This window comes from Passer montanus, unplaced genomic scaffold (genome assembly GCF_014805655.1).
Source record: "Passer montanus isolate IOZ18808 unplaced genomic scaffold, ASM1480565v1 scaffold27, whole genome shotgun sequence".
NCBI lineage: Eukaryota > Metazoa > Chordata > Aves > Passeriformes > Passeridae > Passer > Passer montanus.
This window is the reverse complement of record NW_024367372.1, coordinates 1,397,094-1,415,666: the sequence shown is the minus strand read 5'-3', so window position 1 is coordinate 1,415,666 and position 18,573 is coordinate 1,397,094. Positions and strand designations below refer to the sequence as shown.

Below are 18,573 nucleotides of genomic sequence, written 5' to 3'. Positions count from 1 at the left end.
GTGACAGTGCACGAAGCTGAGTCATGGCCTGACCTTCCGGGGCTCAAAGCACAAAGGCAGCAATGAAAAAGGGACTGAAATGCCTATTAAAAAACAACAAAAAAAGGTATTTAGATGGTGAGGTCCAGTGCAAAATCCACAGGGAAGCAGAAGGGGCTGGGCTGAGAGCCCAGTTTCCAATACTGGCGTGTGCTGGTTGCTCAGAGCTGTGAGTGATAAAGTGCTGTGAGCCAACAGAGCCCAGAGCTCAGCCTGGCAGCAGGGCTGGGGGCACTGGCCCCATCAGCTGCAGCAGCCCAGGGGCCTGGGCTGTTCTCCTCAAACAAACCCAACTCTTGGAGCAGAGGAGCGAGGCTGGCGTTGTCTGACAACGTGCGCGGTGCTCGCGCGGAGTTAAGGGTCTTTGGTTTAAAAAAAAATATAAGACAAAAAGAAAAAATAGAAGAAACTACTGACAACAGATGCCCAGCTCAGGGCTAAACAGAAGCAGCTGCCGTGGAGGGGTGGGTGGCACACGGGTGTCACTGCCACCCCTGGCTTCCCACCCCTCCTGGGTGGGGACAGGGGCAGCACTGGAGAGGGAGAGAGAAATCCACCACAAACACCCTGTGAGGTGGCTGGGAAAGCCAGCCCTGGAGCTGGGATGTGGCCTCTGTCACCACGTCCTCGTTAGGAGCTGTGTCCCCACGAGCTGCGGGGCAATGGCAGAAATCCTCCCTCGTGGAGGGAGGGCAGAGGCTCTTCCTTGGCTGGCCCTCTGGAGGAACTGTCCCAGCTCTAAATGTAAACGTTGGAAGCTCTGCTGAGCAAACCATCCGTGGGTGTCCCATCCTGCAAGGCAGAGGAAGAGGAGGAGCCCTTGCTCACCGAGTCACCATTCAGCACCCACCTCCTGGGGTTCCACGAGCCAGCTGTGCCAGGGGAACCAAACCAACTTCTTGGCAGTCAGTAAACAACAAACCCCACCATGAAAACACAATAAAATAGGGTTAAAAACACATGTAGTGTGGAGAGCGTGTGACTTCACCAAACTGTCTTGAAATGGGGTTTTTCTAAAGCTAAGAAGTGGCAACATGGTGTGGTAACCGATGGATATTATTGCAACAATGCAATTCTGTATCAGCATCCAATGTGGGTCTAGCAAGAGAATGTCCAGTGTTTCTTTGGTGTATGGTATTAAGAGTACAGAGCCTGTGTGCCGCAGCACAACACAAAACTTCTACACCTACTAGTGGAAACAGCATGAAACAAGCCAGTTTTCTATGGCAAAACTGGGTAAAGATTCACAACCAAATCTAAACCAAGAGCAATTTGCTGTGTGAATTCCCTGTCCATGCTGATCGTTTGTATTAAAAATATGGCAACAGAGATTAGAAAACATGTTAAAAATGCATAATTTTCATGTCCTGAATGAAAAAAATCTAGAAATATGCATTTTTGCATTATGCAAGACAGATTTAAAACACACACACAAAGGAAAACCCTATAAGGAGTTAAGAAAGTGGGAACTGCATTTGCACCACTGTCCAGACCGCACCCTGAGCAGCCTTCCCTGCGCTCATCCTGATCCAAACACTCCAAAACCTGTTTCTCCTTCAGAAAGTAGAGCTGGAGGTTGCTGGGTCCTTTGCCAATCCTCGATGCACAGAACCAAGACACGAAGTGCCCTCGCAGGATCCGAGTGCCCTCGCAGGATCCGTCGGGAGCACGGAGCTAATTTACAAAACGGGGCCGTCACGGTCATCTTGGGGAAATAAAAAGGTTTTCTCCGGTTTACAAAACGCAAGTCTGACCTTTCCTTTGTTCCAGGCACTACTTAACTGAATAGGTAAAGGTTGACTACAGCCCAGTCGGGGAGGGGTTCCTGGCACAGCCCCCTGTGCCCGCTAGCGGTGCCCGGTGTAGGCCTTGAGCCACGAGGTGACCGAGGCGGCGGCGGACGAGATCATCCCGCCCGCGCTGCTGCTGGCGATGGGCTGGGACACCTGGCTGCTCTGGCTCTGCAGCATCTCCACCTGCTGCGAGGGGATGTCACAGAACCTGGGGCTGGGCAGGTTCTCCCAGTCCGTGCCCAGGTCCGTCTCCTCGTCGCTCACGTGCTCGTCGCCGCTCTCGTCCGTCTCGCCCGCCGCGCTGGGCTCCACGAACTCCATGGAGTCCTCCAGGTCGGCGCTGATTTCGAAGGGGCCGGACCTGGGGGTGAGGACACGGTGCCATCAGTGTCCTCCCACCCCACAGCACCCTGCTCTGCCAGGGCACAGCAGAGATTAATGCCCTGTCTCTGTCAGCTGGCGCAGGAGCTGCAGAGGGAACTTGGTGCCACCCCCTTGGATGTGACACAAACACTTGGCCCAGGAAGGGACAGGGTTCCAGACCACGGAGCAGGAACGGTGGGAGAGCAGTTCTGCTCTGGCAGGGACAGAGAAACACAGCAGAGAAAGCTGCTGGTGATAACTCAGGGCATCATTGGTGGGAATCCTGGCTTGATGTGGAGCAGCTTTAATTTCCAACACCAGCCCTGGCCAGGCCTCAAGCTCAGCTCTGTCAGGCAACTCCCAGGTCTGGCACAAGCAGAGACACTTCAGAGTCTCACCAGTGGAGACTTCCCACTCTGCCCCGAGCAACACCTCAAGCTCTTTCTCACTCTGAGGTTGGCCAGACACTGGCACAGGCTGCCCAGAGAGGCTGAGGGGTCTCCCCTGGAGACACTCCAAACCCCACCACAGAGTCACAGAGTGGCTCAGGCTGGAAGTCACCATAGGGGTCTCCCCTGGAGACACTCCAAACCCCACCAAGTCACAGAGTGGCTCAGGCTGGAAGTGACCACAGTGGCTCATCTGGTGCAATCTCCCTGCTGCAGCAGGGTCATCCCAGGGCACAAGATTGGGTCCAGATGGCTCTGGAATGTCCCCAGTGAGGGAGCTCCACACCCTCTCTGTTGTCCAGGGCTCAGTCACTGCACAGGGAAGTTCTTCCTCAGGTTCAGGTGGGACTTGTGGGCATCAGTTCCTGCTCGTTCCCCATGTGCCATGGCTGGCCCCTGGAGCAGAGCCTGCTCTGTCTCTGAGCCCTCAGACAGGGCTGAGGCCCCTCTCAGGTGGACAGCCCCAGCTCCCTCAGCCTCTCCTGGGCAGGGAGATGCTCCAGTGGTGGGCAGAGCTCTGAGCAGGGCCAGGGGCTGCATCTCCAGGGTCCTGCAGGATCCCACCTGCACTGTGACTCAAGAGTTCCCTGCTGCCACTGCCTGGTGGGAGAGGCGATTGCATCCTGCCCCATCCCTCTGCTTTGGGCTGCCTGTGTTCCACGGAAAAAGGCAGATTCCCCACAGCAAGGAGAGTCCCTGACAGAGTTCGCTCCAAGCCACAAAACTGCCCCCTGAACACGAGCAGGAATTTGATGGAATCATGCAATAATTTAGGTTGGAAAAGACCCCCAAGATCACTGAGTCCCACCATTAAACACAGTAACCATTTAACACAGGCAAGAGTTTATCCAGCCTTACTGGGAGAAGGAGCCTTAAGCAGTGATTTGTCATGGGAAATATTAATCCAGATAATTAAAGCTTGGTAAAATTATAAGCATATGAAAACAGCAGCATATAAAGGAGATTGTCAGACAACCACAGGCTTAGGTATCTAAAGGAAAACAAAGAGAGCTGGTTGCTGCAAACTCTGCAGCAGCTGAGAAATTAAAGGCAAACACTCCTCTTTCATAATCTGGAAAGCAATGGGAGCGCTGCCTCCTGGCAAAGCCTTTTGCTTAACAAGGCAACACAAGAAGGAGTCATCAGGGTTGAGGCCAGAAGGGCCCATTAGATCATCTCAAGTGACCTCCTCTCTAACAAAGGCCACTGGGTCCCACCCTTCTCCCTGTCCTGAGCCCAGCAACTCCTGCCTGATGACAGCATCCATCCCAGAAACTCATCCAGCCTTGAGAGGATGACAGAAGGAAACAGAATCCCCACCTTCATTCCTGTGGGTAATTGATGTCTCTGCTAAGTGCATGTGCCTCGTTTCAGCCAGCTCAGACTCTCTGCTCCCAGTGGGGTCTGTAAAGCCATCCAGCAGCCTGCTGGCTATTTTATCCAGCTCTCCTGTAACCCTTTCTTTACTCTCTGCACCCAGCTGATGCACGGGGAGCTCTGTGACACCTGCACAGGTGCCCACTGCAGCCCCTGCACCCTTCAGAGCAGCTGCTTTCCTTTGAGGACACAGCTCTCCATCCTCTGGCTATTTCCAGCACTCTACTTCATGCAGCAAGCACAGATTTTTGTCCATAATCTTCTACAAAAATGTGGCTCCCCGTGTCTGTGGGCTGAATCAGTATGGATATATCCAGAGAACACAAGGAAGTGGGAACAGGCAGCTCCTCTTAGTGGCACTGCAGGTTTTTGAATAAAACCAGATCCGTACAAGAGAACAAAGCAGAAAAGTAGATTTCAGAACATCACTGTGTTTAAGGGGGGAATAAAACACCAGGCACATCAAACAAATATTTGCAGACTGTCTTGGGCATAACTGACTTGTGTCTGGGTTATTCCAATGGGGAAATCAGTGTTGTTTGCTTTCTTATATTTAACTTGTAAAAAAAGAAATAAATTATTAAACCTGCTGCATGCATGCCAGAACTGATGTTCTTTTCATCACGTTCTAAGCTAAGAGAACAGTTGTCTTTAATCTTAATTTACATATAAATGAGTATTATTTAAAGGGTCAGCTTTGGTCTAGGCAGTTCATTGACTGGAAGTATTCTGGGAAAGTTTTGCCTGGGATTCTTGTCAGTGTTTGTATTTCTGGATGCTCTCAGGTATTTGCATGTTGGCAAGGGTCACACTTGGAGCATGGCAAAGCTGCCTGGCATTTGTGCTGCTGTTCCCTGCAGGGAAGGAGTTCCTGCTCCTGGGTGTAGGGGAAATGAGTCCATCACCAGCTGCAGAGCCTCCAGCTGAGCCTGCCACAGGCAGAAGCACAGCAAACACACGTCTGTGAAATTTAATTCCCTACTCAGGAGCCCCTTTGTCTGTCCAGTCTTTCCTTCTCCTAGAACTACCCTGATTTCTGTGCTGAGGACTGGTCTATAGGCACAGCAGAAGAGAATTTCCCTCACAAGTAACAAGGCATCAATTCCAAAGGGATTCAGCCACAGAAGATTTCATATTTTGCTGTTCTTACCTGCCCAAGTTCTCGGTGTCTGGGCTGACCAGGTACATGAGGTTCCTGAGGGTATGCAGGGGGTGCAACAGATCTAAATTTACATGCTGACATGGGGAAAGGAAAAAAAAACAAAACATGAGCAGATCCTGAAGGAAACCAGCAGGCACAGCTGATATTTAAAAAGCTATTCAAAGATATCAAATGTGCCTCCTCCCTACCTGAGAGAAGCAGAGGTGAAGGATATTAGCATTCAGCTTCTTCACTGCCCGTGTGAACCTGTGTCTGCTGAGATTCTCTCCACAGAATTCACTGTTAAAACACCACACACACAAAAACACACAGAAAACAAAATTCTGTGAAAATACACTTACTAGAAGCATCAGCATTCCATGCCCTGGCTTCCTAACAAATCCTGGAGTAAAAATCCTCACAGCGAGCACTTGTTCAAAGTCTACAGCCAGTTCTAGAGTGCTGAGGAGATTAATTTTAAACCTAGCAGGACTGTGAGCATTTTATCATCAAGCTCTGCTTGCCCTGACCTCACCAGTTTGCACAGGACAGGTGGTGTGAACTGCAGGGAACTCAGATCCACCAGAGCCAAACTGTTTCAGATCTCCTTTAAAGTCTTGCATCATTTCCTGTTCCCAACCTTTTCCTTCTGTGAGGGCTGAACACCCAAACAAAATCAGAGAATCACAGATTGGTTTGGGTTGGAAGGGACTTTCAGATCATCTGGTTCCAAACCCCCAGCCACAGGGTGGGGAAAAGCTGACACCCTACACAACTTTTGTGCCCTCACTTTGACAACCACTACTTTAAAACACTTGAAAGAATCTCAGCAGCACATCTGGAACCCCTGGCAGTCTGAGCAGGTCTGCAGCTCCTTCTGTGCAGATCCCAGCTGCTCCACACAGACACCAAAATTCTAACAGTGCTCTAGGTGTGCTGCCCATGGGTTTTTCATCCCATTGGGAATGACACTGCTGCCAGGCCATATTAAACCACTTGTCCTACAGCACAGGAGGCAGCAGAGCTGTTCCAGAGCTGCTGCACTGGGCTGGGATTTTGTGAAGCACAGTGGGGTCCAGTAAAATGAAAAGTGCCATTCGTGCACTGCCATGTTTAATCTCTCATTTGAGGATGCTGAATATGTCAATTAGAGAGGTGTTATTTTCAACTGTGATGGTTGGCTTCCCTCTCAAGAGGTAAAAAGGGAGGGACTGTTAACTGTGCCCTAAAATCCTGCTAGGCCTCCCCTCAAACAGCACAAAAATCCACAAGCCACCTGTGTTATCAAAAGCTGTTCCAATCCATGACTTTACTCCTCAAACTGACCTGATCTAAGGTCACAGATTCCCCTGCTGTGTTTTTACTTGCCTGTTGCAGAGCTTCTTGGGAAGATTTACATCAAGTATGAGAGACAAAGTGTTAACGAGCTGAGTTGCATAGCACAATGCAGCACTGATGGTATGAGCAGGGTTATTATGTTCCATATCTGAAAGAAATAAAAACAACATGAAATCTTTGTTTTAAATGAAGTCTCAGTGGGTGTGTTAATATGTTCCTGGAGTCTACTCTGGAATATGTCATTTCTAAGTATGGAGAACAGCCTGAATCTGCAATCATTTCCAGTGAAATCTGTCAGAAGTTGGAAGAAAATAGTAATTCTTGGAATTCCTGTTAAGATGATGACATGTGAACTGTGTCAAAACTGTGAATAATTAACTTTCTCTATTTCACTGTGCTGTGCATGCCAGTGAGCATTTCATGCAAAAGAAGATTTCAGAAGACTAGTCATAAAATCACAGAATGGTTTGGGTTGGAAGGGACCTTAAAGACCACCTAATTCCAACGGGGCAGGGAATCTTCTCCTAAAATTCTGCCATTTATTTCTGGCTCAGGCTGAGAACAAATGGACCAGTCTACTACTCCTCAGTGCCTTCTGCTGGCACCCAAATGTCCCAGCTGCCTAAAACCATGCCTTGCCCCTTACCAGGTCCCTGTGTGGTCTTCTTCTCCTCCACCCAGTTGTAGTAGGCAGAGTAGTCCCCGTTGTTGGGGAGGATGATCCAGGGCCCCGTGATGCTGATGCTGGTGTCCCCGTTGTGGTCGTCACACACCCACCTCCCAGACAGGTACGTGGTTCTCCGTGCCTCTGCCAGCTTGCTCACAGTGCTGGAGGTCATGGCATTGTCACTCTCTGAGGACACGTCTGCAGGGTCCCTGCAGGGCCCAGAGGGGTTGGAAAGAAGTGGTTGGGAATGGAATCAGACACACACTTGGCAGGCACTGAGCCAGGTTTCACCAAGGGCAAAGTGCTTGTAGGAGTGCTCCTGTAAAAGTCCTCAGTCCCAAAAGTACTGTCATTTGTTCTGGGGTTTTTATTTGGCTGTTTTTGTAGAATCCAGGAATGGTTTGGGTTGGAAAGGACCTTATAGACCACTTCTGCAAAACTCTTCATTCCCAAAATTACTTTAATTTGCTCTGGGATTTTAATTACCTGTTTTTGTAGAATCTTAGAAAGGTTTGGGTTGGAAGGGACACCTCATCTCATTCCACCCCTGCCACGGGTAGGGACACCTTCTACTAGACCAGGCTGCTCTATGCCCTGTCCAGCCTGGCCCTGGACACTTCCAGGGATGGGGAATCCATATTTTAAGGAAGCTGAACAGAGGACAGCTGTTATCCCTCAGTGGGGAGATGCAAGCACCTCCAGATTCAGATTCTTCCATCCTGGACCTCTCTCTGTGGGTGAGAACACAACTCCTCCTCCTCCTCCTCCTCCCCACAGACCCTAAGGGAGCCAGACCACCTACAGACTGACACAACTCTCTTCTGGGTGCCTAAAGCCATGCAAAACGACCCCAAAAGGACAAGCCTGCCATACCTCATGCTTGTCTTCACCTCCTCCATGGGGAAGATGACCGAGGTCAGCTCCAGGATGTGCGCGCGCCGGAGGTTCGCCAGGTGCTCGTACTGCGTTTTCAGGTCGAAGGTTTTTTTCTCCACCAGGTCTCCCAGCTTCCTGTTGTGCTTCTGGATCTTCTCCTTCTTCTCCTGGTGCCTCTGAGCCCTGCGATAATGCTTCTGGTTCTCCTCTTTAATCCTCAGCAGCCCCTCTGTGTCTGTGAGAACAGCAGCAGATGTTAGCCCTTGGAAAAGGAGCTGGGAAGTGCTTGTAGGAAAAGCTTGAGAAAAGCTTTATTAATATTTATGGAAAACAAGATCTATGGCAGCTTAAAACAGAAAACCCTGCTAAACTATTAACTTCTTCCAGCTGCTCAGTGGTATAACTTTTTTATCTCCTCTGGAGATCTCCAAGAGACTGCAACTGGGATTATTCTTTCCCTATCTTTTACCCAGCTATTTCTGGATTTGGAGCACAAAAGCCAAGATCTCCCAGTTTAATTAAACTCCTGAGGTAATCATCCTGACAGAAATAGCCTGACTGTACACGTTTCTATCGTGCTGGTCAAAAAAGCCCTGCCCTGCTTGCAGCCAAAATCAAGTGCAGATAGCATCTTCATTCAGCAGCCCTGGCACCTCTGCTGCTGGTAGTGTGGGTTATTTGGGATTCTCTCATGGATGTGCTCTCACAGCACTTGGATCCCAACAGTGCAGGCTCCTTGTTCCCACAGGGAACACTGGCTAGCTCCCTTTCCACTCACAAATGGGAATTGTGCTCATGGGATGAAGTGCTGCAACTGCCTGGATTCACTCCACGTGTGAGGCACACTGAGGCTTGGAAAAATACCCTGCAAGAGCATCTTGAAGCATCCAAGGCTGGGCCTGATGATCTTAGAGGTCTTTTGCAACCTTGATGAGCCTATAATCTGCTAATTCAGATATAAAATAAATAGCTGCAGTAATGAGAGTCAGCCACCTCTGTCTTTTAAAAGCACAGGGAAAGATTTCTTGTGCTCTCCCCAAGTTTAAACTCTCCCTGTGCCCTAGTTTGAAATGTGCCTGCCCCTGCAGACAGAGGCTGCTCTCTCTGAACATCAGGAATTATTTCCAGTCATCTGATCTGCTGCAATCCATGGTGTGTCTGGTAGGAAGGAAGATCTGGTATGTGGGAGATGCAAAGTCCCAAATTAAAGGAGGTGAGAAAAACTCCTCCATGAAGATAAGAACTAATAATCCTCAGGTTTATATAATCTAAATAAGTGACCCTTATTAGAGAAGCAGTAGAAAAATCCACTTTTTTCTGAGCAATGCCTGAATCCCTATGTGTCAGCTGTAATTCCCTTTCCTTTAAGCAATCCTGTAACATCAACAGAAAATCAATTAACACTTGCAGTCATATTCCCAAACTCTCCCTTTGCATAAAGAACAGGAGACAGGACAAGGAGGAAAAGGTCCAGCTGTTCAATTTTCACATTCATTTTTGACTTGAAAGGCTACTTTTTCAGAGTGAACTCCCTTCCCTGCAGGTCCAACAGCAATTATTTGGGAACAGGGGAGACAATGCACTCACATTTCCTCTTCAGCAGTCCCACAACTGTCCTGCCCTCTGCACAGCACCTCTGCTTTATGACCCAGTTTATGAGGTGATTAAAAATCTGTCCCCAGGAACACCACTGTGTCCCACACACCTGCACTGCCTGATAAATGCAAGCCCAGGCACACTGATCTCTGCCCAGAGAGCTCTGCCAGAGATTTGCAAGCCTGTCTCCTTGAACTGTTCTGCACAGAAAGAAGGCAAACACAAAGAGTTTAAAACATTATTTTAAGCACACCACTTATTGAGGTTTCCAGGAGAGTGAACTCCAAAAGCAGAAACCCAGCGTTCTAGAAATGTCTTTTATTTCAGAAAATTAAACTATGCCACATCCAAGAGCAGAGAAACAACCTTTTCACACTTTTTAATGCGGCCCAAAAGTGACCATGTTGGATCCTGATCTGTTGGCTACTCACAGCTAGAATTCATTTCTGGTCTCTCTCCAAAAGCAACTGAGCTAACAATAGGTTAGTTGGGCAACAGTCAGCTCAGTTTTTTGGTTACATCTAATCAAATCCACTGTGAATCAAGAGAAGTTGCAAAAGTTGCAGATAATAAATTCCAGAGAAGAGTGGGAAAATGGAGAACCCCACTCCCTGGTTGGTCCTGACACTCTGCCACCTCCAGAGCCGAGCATTTTGAGAAGAGGTGACTAATTCCTTAAAGTCACATTGATTTCCTCTTCTCCTTTCTTCACAGGCAAAAGACAAAAAGTCATAATCTAATCTCCATAACAATCATCTTCTACCCACTGAAAAGCTTGTTTTTCTTCAACTTCCTCCTCTCTAAACCAAACACAAATTTTCTTAGCTGTTCTATTTAATTTCCAATGCTCAGACTTTCCTCAGATGATTTGTATCTTTTTAAAATTGTTTAAATGGGACACCAGGCTTCCACTGAAGCAACAGCAACACCTGGCACAGCAGGATAACTGCTTCCATCTTAAATACAGCACTTATAGTACTTAACCCAGAAAGAGGCCTGAACCTTTCTGGAGCAGCACAAGATTGATAAATTTTATTTAATTTGCAATTCCCCAGATCCCTTCCTAACAAATCTCACCACCATCCCCCATTCTGGGTTTGTGTTTCTCTTTACAACAATGTGTACCTTGATTTTGTCCTTTTTAGATGATGCTGTCTATTTATCTGCATGATTTTGAATTTGGTCCTGGTCTCCAGAGAAGTCATTTCACCATCCAGCCTGGCTTCCTCCATTCCACCCTCTATTCTACTGAGCTATTATGGGAAATACTGAGGAGAACTGGGCCAGGAACTGGCTCCTGCTGAGCTCCACCTGTCTCACCTCCTCAGCTTGACCAGTGCCACCACTCTCTGAATGCAGCTTTTCTAACCCTTTGTGATGACCTTGCAGGGGTTACACCCAGAGCAAATTCTGTTTGCTCACAAGACAGTTTCAGGCAGTGCCCAAATCCAAATTACGTGCAGCTTCTGCTTCGTCCTCCACTGCACCACTTGGTCCCCAGATGAGGGGTTGATTTGACATGAATACCATGACATAAATAACAAAACATGGATTTGACGTGAGTATCATGACCAAGTGATGGCTATTTTTAACCACCTTACCTGTCAGTTACCAGCAGAGCCCCCCAGGTCTGTGGCAGGATGCCTGTGCCATCACTTTGAGGCTCTCCCTTCCTGCACCCTTTGAAAGCAGGGACTGTTTTCAGCTGCTCACACACCCTCGCTCCCTCACGTGTTCCCAAGTGCTCCACAGACCACTTCAGCTTGCTCCTTGGCTTCCATAAAGCAAATCAATGTGTAGCTGTCTGTCTCCTTTCCTTAGCCTGCAGTCCTCTCATGATGTCAGATTTAACCTGGCCAAGCAGCTGATCCCGTTTTCTTTGCAGGAAGATGAAGCAAAGGCAGCACTGAATGAATGCTTCAGACTTCTCTGCACTGTTATTGCTCTCTTTTCTGTTAACTAACACACTTGTCTGCTCATTCACCTTTTCTTTATCATCCATTTATTATTGTTACTATCCATCCTCCTTTTTAATTGAAAATAATTTTGCATCTCAGCCTTTTTGGTTTTTTACCCCAAGCCCATGCTAATCCTTTATGATTCTTCTCAGGTTCTGCCTCTGCTTCCACTCTCTGTATGGCTCCTCTTGAATTTCAAGCCACAAAAATATCCCAGATTCAATCAATATGCTTCTGAATATGCTTCCTTGCATGTAGGTTGTAAGGAGAGCTGCATATTCTCTTCTACAAGCCCATGCTAATCCTTTATGATTCTTCTCAGGTTCTGCCTCTGCTTCCACTCTCTGTATGGCTCCTCTTGAATTTCAAGCCACAAAAATATCCCAGATTCAATCAATATGCTTCTGAATATGCTTCCTCTACTTCCCTTGCATGTAGGTTGTAAGAAGAGCTGCATATTCTCTTCTGAAAATGACCCTGCAAATTTAGTGTAAAACAATCCAACGGGTTTCAAAAGCTGAAGTTTCTGAATTGAGCCTACACCTTCATTTCAGTGACTCTTGCTCAAGTAGGATTTTAGGATTTTCAGACAGGTGTGGGTTAAAATTCAGCAGTTTCAGGAAATCTGTGACAGCTGCAGAGCTGTTTGCTCCTCCTTATCAAGAGGAAGTGATCAGAAACACTACACTGAATAAAGCCATCTCTAGGGACACAGCCAGAGTCACAGGCTGCTAAGCATTTGCTCTGAAAGCTGCTGCAAAACCATCTCCATCCAGCTGAATAATGTCTGCTGTTTGCTAATTAAAACCCAAGCATAAAAAGGCCAAAATCCACTCAGTGATTTGCCTTCATGTTGATTTAGAAAGCGATGGTTTGGAAATTCACCATTTAAAAAAAAAAACTAATGCTCAAATTCACCTCAATTGATTTTTCACTCTAAGGAACAGAGAATTTTTCCAGATCACAAAAGCACAGGCATTACTCACGTCTTGTCATTTCATCATTTTCTTTGCAAATGGTCTGTTTCAGCTGCTCAATCCTCATCTTGCAAGACATTATTTTCCATCTCTGAAAAAGAACATTCAGCAACTCTAGGGCACAAACGACTTCAAACACGCTGAACTAATGATTAACAGCAAAGCCAGCAGCTTTAGTGCAAAAAGTAGCAGGATGCTCTTGAATGGATCAAACAAGTAAATATTTCATACAGTGTTTTGTGCACAGAAGAATGCCACAAACAAAATGAGTGCTTAGTATAAAGTCAATTGGTAAAATAAGTTATTGAACAAATGAGAAATGAAAAACTCAGACAGCTTGGAACACTCTGCTGGCAGAGCCCATTTCAGTTTTGCTTACAACAGGCTCTTTGGGAAAGCAGCACAATGCCCTCAAGGTAAACTGTAACTTTAAACTAGGAGATCTAGGAATTCAGAGAGTTTAAAAACCATGGGACACTTGGAGCAACTCACCAGCTGATCAGTTATTTCTTTCCCTTCCATGGCCTTCAAAACACTAGAGGAAAAAACATGATTGAAAGTTTTATGACTATCTGGACTTCGTCTGTCTGCAGCAACAGTGTATTAGAAGAGATTGTTTCCTTTTATGAGATCTCTTAGCTTTTATATCAATTTAATAAGTACAACTTACTGTTTTTGGAATTCTCTCTGTTTGGTTTTAAGATGCATCAGCCTTTCTTTCTTTTCTGAAAACCTGGAAGAGATTAAATTCTTTTATTGATATCTTGCACAATTACAGCACTGTAAGTTGTCTGAAAAAGATAATAAAATTGAAGCTTGGGGATTCTCCAAACCTCAGCTATCTGTCTTGATCTGGGGAAGTTAATGGCTAAATGTGTAAAACTCTTGCAGAACTCTAGAGCATGAGTCTCACTGGAATTGCAACACAGCCTCTAAGCTGGAGAAACATCAGAGTGTCAAACTATCAAATAAATAGCAAATTACTGCTATTTCTAGATTTATAGCTTAGCAAGATCAGTATTTTGTGTGTTACAAAAAACATGGGGTACTTTAAAAACCTTCAGTCACTGGAGAAATTAACAGTACTATCTCACATAGCCCATGACCCAAATGTCTGCTTCAGCTCTGCTTCACTGGACTCTAGGATATGGGAACTGATCAGAAAGGAACTTTCACAGGACTCATCATCCTGTGTTTTCACCCTTTGAGAATACAGAAAAGCCACATGCTGCCTCCCCTTACTGTTCCATAATTCATTCCATTTTTCTCTGCAACACATAGAATTGATGATTTCATTCCCACTAGAGCTATGATACTTGCAGATGCCCCATCCCTGGAAGTGTTCAAGGCCAGGCAGGCTGGGGCATGAAGGTGCCCATGGCAGGGGTTGGAACTAGATGGTCCTTAAGGTCCCTTCCAACCCAAACCAAGTGATTTTATGATTTTACCTTCATTTAATGGACATTTATGCTTTATTTAGAAAGAACAGTATACTAAGCCTTGACAGGATGACATATTGGATTTCCCTCTCTGTCACTCTGAGGATTTGATTTCAGGTAAAACTTCAAAATGCTTCAGTTTTTTCCTTCAAGTGCTGAAATCTGAAAGGTTGGTGACTACCTTTGGATTCAGAGCCTGTGTAACCACCCTCCAAGATGACATTAGCATTAGAACAACAAAACCACTGGCTGCTGCTTTTGTAGTCAAGCAAAAGAATCTGTTTTCCTTCCAAAACAAACCAAAACCAAATGCAGGTGCTTGGCACAAAAGCCAGAGGCCACACGTGAGCTGGAGGAATGTGGTGCAACTGGAGCCCAGCTGCTCAGCCCAGCTCATCCCCTCTTCCTGTGTGTCCTCACCCCAGGAGTCACCCTGGAAATGACAAAAGGCCCTGCATGAGCCTCCTGTTTACCACAGAGCAGAGCACACCCACTGCACCCCAACCTTTAGCTGCCACCAAAAGTGCCCTGGCCCAAAACACAGAGCTCAGCAGCCACCCAGGGAGAGTGCTGGGGTGATCTGGCAGCTCTTGGTTTCTCAGCTGGATTCATGGGCACAGACTGAACAGAATCACCCAAGTGCTGTCCATCACATCAGCAAAAAGCTGAATGATCTGTCAAAGAACACAGGAACAAAGGAAGTTCTGGCTGTGGAGGGAAGACAGAAGTATTTGGGAAGCCTGTAGAAATTCCATCTCATCACTTTGGCGGTGATGTCAAACAGCTCCTACCAAATCCTCCAGCAGGTTTCTCCTAAGCAAACATTTCCACTGCTTTATATAGCTCTGATTTCAATTGCATCCTGCAACTCCTTCTTCTTTATATATCTTTAGCCTTTCAATTTGGCAAAGAAACAAAACTCGGGATGAATTATTATAGGAACTCCCATAAAATGTAAACTGAGAGAACATCTAGAATTACCCATGAAATGTTTCTCTTTCCTCAAGTCTTATCACATTAAGGTGAGATTTTCTGTGGTTGCCTGGCTTATTTCCACATGTTCATGATTAGAGAGAAGCAACCAGAGAGAGGGGCTTCCTAAACTACAGGAGTTGATTAATGCTGAAGGAGCTGAGGGCACTGTATTCACTATAGCTCCCCTGCTGAAAAAAGTCACTATTCCTAACCAGAACCCATAGCTTGGAGAAATTAGCCAGGCTCAGACGTCACAATTACATTGTCTTTGGCTTTTGCCAGCTGCAGATACACAAAGCAAAGCAGTTCAGCAGTCTGGGAAACACACTCTGAGAATTTATGCACACAACAGGCTGGAGGACACTCCCAGGAGGAAGAAGAACCTCTGAGCTGAGACCAACATCAAGATGCCAGCTTGGCTTTTGAATACACAACACATTAGTCATGAAAAGAAGGATGGCAGTGACTGTTCTACTGGAGGACTTCTGGACTACTCATGCTTAATTGTAGCTCTCCTTAAGTAATTAATCTTAACAGCTCCTCAGTCTCTCCCCCTCACAGATACGGGGTGTGATTTTTCCCAGACAGATGAAAAACTTCCAATTTTGCTGTAGTTCTTCTACAAGTTAGCACACAATACAGTCCCATGAAATCTGAAATAATTAGAACATTAAATTGTTTGTCTTCACATAAGGAAATTTTACAAGAAAGTTATAAAAATAAACCATGGTTGGATACAAGGAGTAATGATTGGTTTCTTTCTATTTAACTGGAAGATAATGATCCTTCTCCCCCATCTGTAACATTTCAAAAAGACAAATGGGAGGCCCAAGTGCCCCCAAACACTTCCACATTCTGAATGTCTCACACTGAGCCACTCAGCAAAGGCCTTGTCATGACACTCCTCCAGCAGTGGCTGATCTAAAATTAACCCAGGTACTACTAGAAGGCATAAAATAAATAAATAAACAACGATGGCTGTAAACACCAGCTGAAAGGCAGCCCCTGAGCTGCAGCTGTCCCTGCATGGCTCTGCCCTGGTGCTGCTGCTCACCACTTCAAACATCTCCCCCTCTCCCAGGGCTCACATCACAAGAAATTCAGAGACACCCACAAAGAGCAAACAAAGATAACTGACCTCTTCCGCACTCTTAAATCAGTCACTCCAAATATTAATTAGAGAACACAAACAAAATGTTTCAGGCACGGTATAAACAAAATCCCATTATCCTCAAAACCCAAGCTTTTGTCCCTGCACAGTGTTCCTGCAGCCACTGAGGATATTTAGGTTGTTAACACTGTGTTATTCACACAGGAGTGCTGTTCTTTTAATTCATTAAAATAAATTTGCCATTTTTAATGAATTGCACTACTGCAATAAATTAATGGAAAAGTTCTGAGCAGCAGGAGAAACAAAGCCTGGGGAAGTAAAGTGTGTAGGGAGGCCCCAGGTTAATAAAACAGCAGTGACCCCCAGGGATGGAACTGTGATGTCCAGGCAGAGAAGGGGGGAAAAAAAGACAAAAAAAATAAAGAGATTTAATCCTTGCAGTTAAAAAACACAAGGTAAATATACAGGAGCTTTTCCAGCCACAGACAAATGGGGCAGTGAAAGCTTCTCAGGAGGATGCAGTGACAACTGTCAGACAGAAGAGCTGATCCTGTCTCATGTGAGAAGATAAAGAGGGTTTTCTCTTACATTGCTGCTTCTGGTACTTTGGCTAAAGCTGCTTCTTCATGACTTCATTTTCCTGATGGGCACAGACTGCTTAAGCCTTGGTTAATACAAAGCAACAGGGCTTCAACTCTAACAAAGGCTACAATTGAATTTCTATAATTAAACCTGATGTTTAGCCAAAAACTTAAGGCTGCAAAAGAGACAGGCAAAAAAAACCAAACTTGGTTTATATTCCAAGCTCCATATCCAACCTTTTAATAGAACCTGCAGAAAACCCCAAGCGGTCTCACACAACTACACATTTTCCACCTATTTTAGACAGGCTAAATCTAGTTTGTGGTTCTTCAACACAGCTTTTTTATATTGTAAAAGGGAAACCCATCCAGTGACAGACTAAAGTCTCAGTTGTGCAAGCTGACTCACAGCGGCTGACAGCATTTCCCCACTCCCGTGGACGCTGGTGGGTGAAAGGCACCACTGTCCCCTTGTTCCTGGGGACACAAGGAGCCTTTGGAGCGAGGACACGGCCACCCCACACAGCGGTGGCTGCTCGCCACCTTCCCAAAATAGCCCCAGGAGTCACTCCCAGCAGCTGCTAACGAGGGACCACGCTGCCAGCCAAGAATCAGAGCCCTTCCAGACATGGCCCTGGGGACTTTTGAAGAATCTGGGATGGCCAGCAGAGGTGGAGGAGCCATCTGAGTCACGCCGTGAGGAAATTTGTTTATGGGCACAGCGCTGCTCCAGGGAGAGCCAGCGCTCCACAAGGAGCAGCCCCTGAACTCCAGGGGATACTTTTTTTGTCCGCATTTATGGGTATACGCACAAGAAAAACGTTTATTTTCTTTCTTATACACCTTTGTAATTTTGCTTAACGATTCAGAGTACTATTTCAAGGAGTGTTGACGAAAAGAGGTAACCCGTTTGAAATAACGCTGCTCGGGTCTCTGTGCCCTGAGCTGCCTGGAGCTCCTGTGGCTACATCGACACGGACACATCTGCGCCTGACCGAGTGAAACTCGGGGTGACCCCTTAATTATTATTATTATTAAAACGATTATTATTTCAAGGCTCGTACCGCGGGTCCCGCTGTGTCCGCCCCCAGCCCCGGGCCGGGCCCCGGAGCGTTCCCCACCCACACCCTGAGCCCCCCGAGCCCCGGGGCAGCGGGGAAGGGGCACAACCCGGCCCCCATCCCCGAGGCAGGGCAGGCAGAGGCCGCCCCGCTGCCCTCAGCGCCGCCCGTACCTCTCCGAGTCGCGCCCGTCGAAGAAGACGAAGTCGCCGCTCTGCACGCACTTGGCGCAGGTGAGGCGGCGGCGCGTGGTGTTGCAGAGCGGGCACCGCTCCACCGCCACGTAGAGACCCTCGGCGTCCTCCTCAGCGCCCCGCAGAGCCCCGGGCCCGGCGCCGCTGCCCCCGCCCGGCCCCGCGGGCTGCGGCCGGCGGCCGCTGGGAGCCGCCATGTTGGGGCCGCGGGTCACGTGGGACGCTGTTGCCGGGCAGGGCATTGTGGGAAGGGGCGCTGAGGCGGCGGGCGGGAGCGGGGGAGGGCGCGGGACAAATCCTGATTTTTAATAGAAACTGCGCCCTTTGCCTCGTGCAGGAGCAAAGGGAGCACCGCTGGGATCGGCCCAGAGCGATGGGGGCGTTGAATGCGGCCCGTGGGGCTTCACAGCGGGTAGCTGTAGTATAACCAGGCAGTGACGCTGCTGCGGGGACTGCGGCTCCCAGCGAAAGCACGGCCGTGTATTTACAGTGACACACAAATCGCTTTGTCCAAGCGGCGAAGACCGATGTACAACCTGAAAAGCGACGCAGAGAGAGGTTACCTCAACCCAGCCCCCACGGTGGAGCGACGATGAGGAGTTAAATACACAGGATGAAGGAGGGTTGAGGAGAAGGGA

General features: G+C 47.4%; 1 protein-coding gene across 1 annotated transcript; it reads right to left on the bottom strand.

Moving 5' to 3' along the window:
* Positions 1-1,599: 1,599 nt before the first annotated feature.
* On the bottom strand, positions 1,600-18,132 carry ATG14 (autophagy related 14). Its single transcript, XM_039712719.1, has 10 exons — positions 17,915-18,132; positions 13,245-13,307; positions 13,067-13,109; positions 12,584-12,665; positions 8,041-8,278; positions 7,147-7,376; positions 6,531-6,648; positions 5,372-5,462; positions 5,172-5,257; positions 1,600-2,193 (listed from the first exon to the last, which is right to left on the bottom strand). The coding sequence occupies exons 1-10, from the start codon at positions 18,130-18,132 to the stop codon at positions 1,887-1,889; spliced, it is 1,476 nt and encodes a 491-aa protein (XP_039568653.1). The 3' UTR covers positions 1,600-1,886.
* Between the last annotated feature and the right edge of the window lie 441 nt (positions 18,133-18,573).

Coding starts and splice junctions, on each gene's coding strand:
- ATG14 (XM_039712719.1), bottom strand. CDS start 18,132: ATGGCGGCTCCCAGCGGCCGCCGGCCGCAGCCCGCGGGGCCGGGCGGG. Junction 12,666..13,066: donor AAGAAATAACTGATCAGCTG/GTGAGTTGCTCC, acceptor GTTCTTTTTCAG/AGATGGAAAATAATGTCTTG. Junction 8,279..12,583: donor AAATGATGAAATGACAAGAC/GTGAGTAATGCC, acceptor CTGTTCTCACAG/ACACAGAGGGGCTGCTGAGG.